The sequence below is a fragment of the Tupaia chinensis genome, unplaced genomic scaffold (genome assembly GCF_000334495.1).
Source record: "Tupaia chinensis unplaced genomic scaffold, TupChi_1.0 Scaffold143646_1, whole genome shotgun sequence".
NCBI classification, from domain to species: domain Eukaryota; kingdom Metazoa; phylum Chordata; class Mammalia; order Scandentia; family Tupaiidae; genus Tupaia; species Tupaia belangeri.
In genome coordinates, this window is record NW_006203494.1 from 627,977 (window position 1) to 635,381 (window position 7,405).

General features: G+C 58.1%; 1 protein-coding gene across 5 annotated transcripts in view; it reads right to left on the minus strand.

The window, feature by feature from the left end:
- Nucleotides 1-1,880: 1,880 nt before the first annotated feature.
- The window catches only part of TAF12 (TATA-box binding protein associated factor 12), a 26,473-nt gene continuing 20,948 nt past the window's right edge, over nucleotides 1,881-7,405 (minus strand). For all 5 annotated transcript variants that reach the window (XM_006164569.3, XM_006164570.3, XM_006164567.2 and 2 more), the window contains exons 5-6: nucleotides 3,425-3,513; nucleotides 1,881-2,337 (exon numbers count right to left, since the gene is read on the minus strand). In XM_006164569.3, the coding sequence (XP_006164631.1) occupies nucleotides 2,302-2,337; nucleotides 3,425-3,513 (125 nt within the window). In that variant the 3' untranslated portion in view covers nucleotides 1,881-2,301. The remainder of the gene's footprint in view (nucleotides 2,338-3,424; nucleotides 3,514-7,405) is intronic.

Sequence of the window (7,405 nt, forward strand, 5' to 3'; positions counted from 1 at the left end):
CCCGCCCCCGTGCCTCCCTGAGGCGTGGTGGACCCAGAAGCAGATAGGCGAAGCCCACACCCCTGTGCCCACCGGCCACCTGCCCAAGCCCACCTTGCACCCTCAGTCTGAGACTAAGACAGACTTCTCGGGACCAGCAGGGGGTGATGGCTGAAGCGCTGGACTCCACAGTTCCAGGCCTGGGCTTGACGCTTGCTTTCTCACCTCCGTCCCCCCACCCCGTCTCTCTCTGATCAGATTTAAAAATAGTAATAAATTTTCAAAATTCGTACATTTCAGTGCTCCAAGCAATTTCACTGGACAAGCAGATTCTGATACTCGAAACAGGCATACAGGGCCGGCGTGTGGCGTGGAGGTTAGGGCGGCCGGGTCCCCCGTGGCCGGTGCACGGTATGCGTCTCAGAACCAGCAGCTTGAACAAACGGGGCACATGTGCATGCGTGCCTCAGACCCCGACAGGAGAGCAGCCGGGAGTGCAGCGGTCCCCGGGGCGACTTCTCACTTCTGTCTCTCTGCAGCAGAAATCTCACACACACAGAACGCCAGGTCCATGTGTGTGCCGGAAACCCTGCAAGACGGAGATGGGGCAGAAGGGATGGTGGTGGGCCAGTCCTGCCCGGGTGCTCTCTGGCAGGCTGTGAGGTCCGCCCGCTCACTCCCCGACCTGGCTGCTCCCCAAGTCGTGCACCTCACGCTGTACATGCCTGGATGAACTGACTTCCCACCTTCCACCCAGGGGCTTTCCGCATGCCACACTCCCCCAGGCCCCTCAGAGGCTCTGGCACGTGTGTGTGCAGGCCACTCTGCCAGGCCCGGAGGTGCCGCAAGCCCTGGCCTGCTCACGTCCCCGCAGCTCTGCTGGAGCCCTGGACCCGGCAGACCTCGGCCAGGACGGCTCCTCCCCAGCCGACACCCCCCCACCCCGCTCTACCACAGCGCCCTCTGGGCCTCGGTGACAGTTCCTCTCGTGCCTGTCCCACCCGCTGTCTCCGGGTCCAGTAGGGCACAGGGACAAGCAGGCAGGCGACCGGGCCAAGAGCAGAGGTCGCCTGGCCCTGCCCTCGCATGCTCTGCTAGACTCCCGACTCCCTCGTTCTGTCTGTCCTCGCTGGAGGATTCGAGCCCATCTGGACTCCTTCCAGTCCGAAGTCAGCGTCCTCGTGAGCTGCAGAGGCCACGGGGCACCCTTTGAGAGCACTGCCCAGTGGCGTTGGGGAGTCCTGGGCCCAGGGGGACGTCTCAGAGTGACCTGGTGGCTGAGTGGCAGATCATGCCAGAGGGGCACTGGTGCTGTTGGGCCACAGCAAGGAGCGACAGCACGCCTCTGAGCTGCTTGCCTGAGCTCCACGGGCCGAGGGCAGGTGTCCTGGGAGCGGGGGGAGGTTGGTCCTCTTCCAGGCTGCACCTCCAGCAGCAGAGGCCACAAGAGGGCCAAGTGGATGTCCCTGAGCTGGTGATCCTGAGGGCCACCCTCCCTCAAAAGGCAGGACCCCACAGTGCAGAGAGCCCCTGCACACAGGCAGTGCTGCTAGGAGGCCTGCAGGGTCTGGCGGCGAGCATCGCAGAACCCTTCCCCACGGCAGACATAGCCGGAGGCCCTGGGGTTGCAGTAGCGGTGAGAGGGTGGCAGGGGGAGGCCAGGCCACTGCACAGGCCAGGACGGCGCCTCGGCCCTGAGCTCACGGAGCAGGCCGCCCAGTCGCTCTGAGGGCAGAGAAAGCGGACTGAACGCCGACCAGAGGCAGCAGCTTCCCTGGGAGGGAAGTCCCTGGGTTCTGACACAGACGGGCGCTCCAGTGCCCCCCACTGCCTGAGCCCCGCTAGCCTCACTCGCCCTGGCTCCCTTTAGACTGCCAGGGCTGGGAGCCACGCACCCTGTGTCTTCCAAGTCACAACTTCTTTATTCTGGAAAAGCAAACGACAGTCATGTTCGTATAAACACTGACGTCAACCAAGGACAGGGAGGAGGGGAAGGGGAACACCACCCTCTACAAATCCTGCTAACACTGTCTGCGCGGCCGAGCACAGCGCTCCGTCCTGCCGCATTCACGTCTAGGACAGGCGGCCGTAAGGTCTCCTCTGCAGGACGCACCGCTCCCCTGGACGATGGCAGGCAAGGACCCGCACGCGGGGTGGGAGGCTTTATTCTTTTGGCAGGTTCTCAGTCATTACGGATATTGCTGCACTGTTAATACAAAATATATGCTTCTCTGTAAGCATTAAAAACATCCCGAGGTGCACGGGCCGAGCCTCAGCTCGAGCCCCAGCATACTGGTGTCCGTGCCCAGACCGGTCCGTGTGCTATTTCTTGGTTGTTTTCCGGATCAGTGCCATCCTCTGAAAGGACAAAGAAGCAAGCAGTTACACACGTAGCCCAGCAGCTCCCTGAACCTGCAGGGCCGGCTAGCAGGCAGCATGGTCTACACTGCAGACTGAAGCCATGAGGTTCGGTAGCCAAGGGCCATGCGGCAGGTCTTCCAGCCAGAGCAGAAGTCAGGGCCCCGGACACGCTCAGGCGGGCCAGAGGGACCAACATCATGGGCCCAAGACGCAAACTGCCCTCGGGCAGCTGCAAACAAAGCTGCACAAGGGAGGTGCCGGCCGGGCTCTCCGGGCCTTCGGGTCCAGCCCTGCCCTGTCCTTTTGACGGGGGGAAATCAGGGAGGGCCCGGTTTCAGACTGGCACACAGCAAGGAGATGGGCACCTCCCAGCTGGTGACCTGTGATGAAGAGGCCGCAGGGCGGACAGCTGCCGCACCGCCCCACAGACACTCCGGCGTGTACTCAGCACTGGCCAATCCACCGTGCTCACTGCTGTGATGAGACACTGCATGTGTGTGTGTGTGTGTGCATACACGCAAACACACACACACAGACATACACAGACACATGCAGAGACAGACACATACACGCAGACACACACACATACACAGACATACACAGACACATGCAGAGACAGACACATACGTGCAGACACACACACACATGCAGAGACAGACACATACACACACACAGAGACATACACAGACACATGCAGAGACAGACACATACATGCACACACATACATACACAAACACATGCAGAGACAGACATACACGCACACACACACAGACATACACAGACACATGCAGACAGACACATATGTGCAAACACACACAGAGACATACACAGACACATGCAGAGACAGACACATACGTGCAAACACACATACACGACGGTGGCTACAGCTACTAAACGGGCTGGGAAGTGGCGCTGGGGGCGGTCCCGGCTGCAGACTCCCTTGGAAGGGCAGTGAACCCAGGCTCCCCCAACACTGACACTGCTGCCCTGCCCGCTCCAGGCCTGGGCCTGGGCCTGGGGTGAAGCCTGCCCGGGAAGCACAGAGTGAGGAGCGTGTGCGCCCAGGGCCCCCGGCGGGCCTCACCTGCTTGTGCGCTTCTGTGGTGCAGGCTTTTTTGTAGGGCCGGATTTCTTCTGAGCCGAAGCCTGGGATCCACATGTTCCACTGGCGCTCTGCAGGGAGGGCACAGCAAGTGTGGACGGGGTCAGCACAGTGTGCCCCAGACGGGGGAGGCCAGACCAGATGGCACCGCCTGCTCCGACCTGCACCCACACGGGCCCAGGCCCCACACCTGGAGCACACACGGCTCCTCCCAGCTGCCTTTCCTTTCTTCAAATTTTGCCACAGGGTGTCTGTACTCACTGAGAGACAGAGAAAGTGAGAGCCGCAGCATGGCACGACCCTGCGTCCAGTCTCCTGGATTCTGGACACACACAAAGGCGGCCATGTTTGTACAAGGCGCTGGGTCAGGGACTCAGCATGCGACAGCCAAGAGGATCCAGCACCTTAACCTCCACACCACTGCGGGCCCTCCTCCAAGGGTTTATTTTTGAGAGATTTTTGCTATAGGGCATGTATACTTTTGGACAGACAGAAAGTGAGAAATCACCCCCAGGAAGATGGCCACGCCACAAATGCTTCTCCTCTTAGGGTTTTGGGCATGTATACACGTACCTAACGTGTTTTGGCGGAAGGTTTTTGCTATAGGGTGTGTGCTTGCCAGAAAGACAGAGAGAGGCAGAGAGACAGAAAGCGAGAAATCACCCCTCGGGGGGATGGCCACACCACAATCCCTTCTCCTCCATTCTCCTCTCGTGACCTTGGACACGCACACACACGCGCCTGGCATGAGTTTAAGCCACCGGATCCAGGACTCGAACCGTGGTCAACTACATGGGAGTCCAGCGATGTAGCCATTACGTCAACTGCTGGTGCCATGCCCAACGTGCTTTAAGTAGGCAGGTCCAACACTTGAACCACACAGCCGGCCATGTGAGACCCAGGGCCTTAACCTCTCTCTACCTCTACGCTACTCGTGGGTCCTGCTCTAAGCAGTTTTTTATTTTTTGTTTTAGAGGTTTTGCCTTAGGGTATGTATGCTCACCAAAGAGAAGGAGAGACAGAGACAGTGAGAGGGAGAGCGAGAAATCACCCCCAGGGGGAATAGCCATGCAGTCCCTTCTCCTCCATTCTCCTCTCGGGCTCTTGGGCACGCACGCACACGCGCCAGGCCTGAGTTTCGGGTCACTGGGCCTGGGATTCAGACTGCAGTTGGCTCCGTGGCAGTCCAGTGACAGAGCTGCCTCCCACGGGTTTTAAAGGACACATCAAAGGACCTGCCCCACAGCACACCACAGCAGGGCACTGTGAAGAGAGCTGGCCCCCACATGGCCGACTGCAGTTCGAATCCTGGCCCAGAGGCCAGAAAACCACTCCTCGGGCACTTGTGCCCAGCAGCGGCTCCAGGGACATTCTGGCATGTGCGCATGCTCCGACTCAACAGCCTAAAGCAAGGGAACAGCCTGCCACACGGCCACGCCCATTGGGAGGGGCTTCCGGCCACGCCCACTGGGAGGGGCTTCCGGCCTCACCTTCCTCTGGCCAGCCCACGCATGCTCTGACAATAAAGCACTTTCCATGATGGCGGTCAGGCAGGTGCAGCAGCCACAGAACTGAGCCCACGTGGGAGAGGTCTTGGGTTCACACCCCAGGACACCCTCAGCACGCTAGGCCACACACACACCTGCGACCGTCCAGGCTGGCTGAGGCTGGGCGGCAATTACAGTGTGAGGACGCTCTCGGGGCCTCCTGTCTCTGTCACGGAAGAAATAAATACAACTTTTTTCTGACAGAGATTTTTGCTACAAGTCACGTGCACTCACCAGAGAGATACAAAGACAGAAAGCGAGAAATCTCCCCCACCCCCAGGACGGCCACGAGGCAATCCTTTCTCCTCCATTCTCCTCTCAGGATTTTGGGCATGCACGCACACATGCTCAGCGTGAGTTTCGAGTCCTTGAGTCCGGGACCGAACCCTGGTCGATTACATGGGAGTCCAGTGACGTAACCACTTCACCATTTTTTTTTTTTTTTTTTTTTTTTTTTTGTTGCTATAGGGTGCATGCACTTGCCGAAAAGAGACAGAGAGACAATGAGAGGGAAAGTGAGAAGTTACCCCCTGGGGGATGGCGACTCTGCAGTCCCTTCTCGTCAATTCTTCTCTTGGGATTTGGGCACGCAAGCACACATGCTCAGCATGTTTCAAGCCACTCAATCCAGGATTCGAACAGTAGCTCGCCATGTAGAAGTCTAGCACCTTAACCACTATGCCACCTGCTGGTCCACATTTTTGTTGTTTTAAGTCACCAACTTTGTGATTCTTTGTTACAGCAGCCCTAGAAAATGAACATACCTACCTTCCGCTGCCGCCTGACATTCATGCCAGAGAGACCTGAAGCAAAACTGCCTAGCTGAGCCCGTCAACCCGATTCATGAATGAAGTCAGCAACTGCTACTGTTCTAAGTCACTGCTTTGGGGCAGTCGGTGATAACCAGCATATAACCAGGTCACCTGCGTCTGCTACAATGACAGAACTGACCAGGAGGGAATTCTCGACCCCACCTACTACCAACTCCCAGCCCCGCCTTACACAACAGCTTTGTTTTTAAATGTCTGCTGTAGGGGGTGCTGGCAGGTGGCAGGTGATTGAGGTCATGGAGTCCCACATGGCTGACCATAGTTCAAGTCCTGAACCTGGTAGCCTGCTTTCTCACTTTCCCTCTCCCTCTCTCTCTCTCTGGCCAAATTAAATAATAATAAAGTAAAATGAATAATTCTTTTAAAAAAGAAGTCTGCTATAGGGTGCATGCACTCACAGAGACAGAGAGAAAGAACACACCCCCAGGGGGAATGGCCACACAGCAACCGCTTCTACTCTTGGCATTGTGGATACCTATGTACAAGCACCTGGCATGATTTTCAAGCTGCTGGGTCGAGGACTTGAACCACACAGCCTGCCGTGTAGGATCCAGCTGCCTGACCTCCACACCACCTGCTGGCTACAGCAAACAGCACTCAACACTGGGAAAGAAGCCTCCAGTCACCAGTCGTGGCTGACCTGCCGAGTTCTAGTACCTTCTGCCCATTTCCCTGGCACGGCTGCCTCTGCAGTTACGATGTCCTCTGATTTTTAAGATTTGCTATAGACTGCATGCATTTGCTGAAGAGGGAGCAGGAGCGAGCGAGCGAGCGAGAAGTGAGAAACTGCTCTCCAGGGTGGACAGTCGCACCAGTTTCCTCTCCTCCACTGTCCTCTTGGGATTTGGGGCATGCATGCACATGTACCCAGCGTTTGTCCAGCCATCAGGTCCAGGACTCGAGCCGCTGTCGACCATGTGGGATCCAGCCACCCTAACCACCCTGCCGCCAGCTCCTACATGTTCTCTCGTGACTGCACTGTAACCAAAGCGGGGGTGGGTGAGGATTTCTTTGAGTGAACGTGGCTATCGATGGTAGAGTATCCCGGAAAGGCTCACGCTCAGAGCTGGTGTCCACTAAGTGGCAAAGCAGGAAGCACGGTTGGATGTACATCATAATTTGCTTGGGGGAAGTGCACGGCCAGGCTGGCCACGGCCAAGGACATGAGGACACTGCCTGAACGGTGGGGCCACGCCATCGCCCGTGCTCAATTCTGTGCTGTCACTTCACGCACAGCCTGTCACACCCAGTGCAGTATGATGAGCTCTCCTTCACAGGCAGGACACGGGGTCTAAGAGACTGAAGCAGGAAGGGTGACACCACTGGGGGTGGAGTCAGGCCCAGAGCCAGGGCATGCACCCCCATGGAAGGGCTTCCTTCTCTACCAAGCGCGCTGCCAGGTGCACCCGTGACACCAGAGGGCGCCTGCCCACACGCCCGGAGTCGGCTGCGTCAGGGAGAAGCGAGGCCACGTACCGAGGTGCAGCTGCACGTCCTTCACCTCCAGGGTGCTGGACTTGCGGTGCCGGGCGAGCTGGCAGGCTGCCGTCACCACGCTCTCGATGAAATCGTCCGCTCTCTGCAGC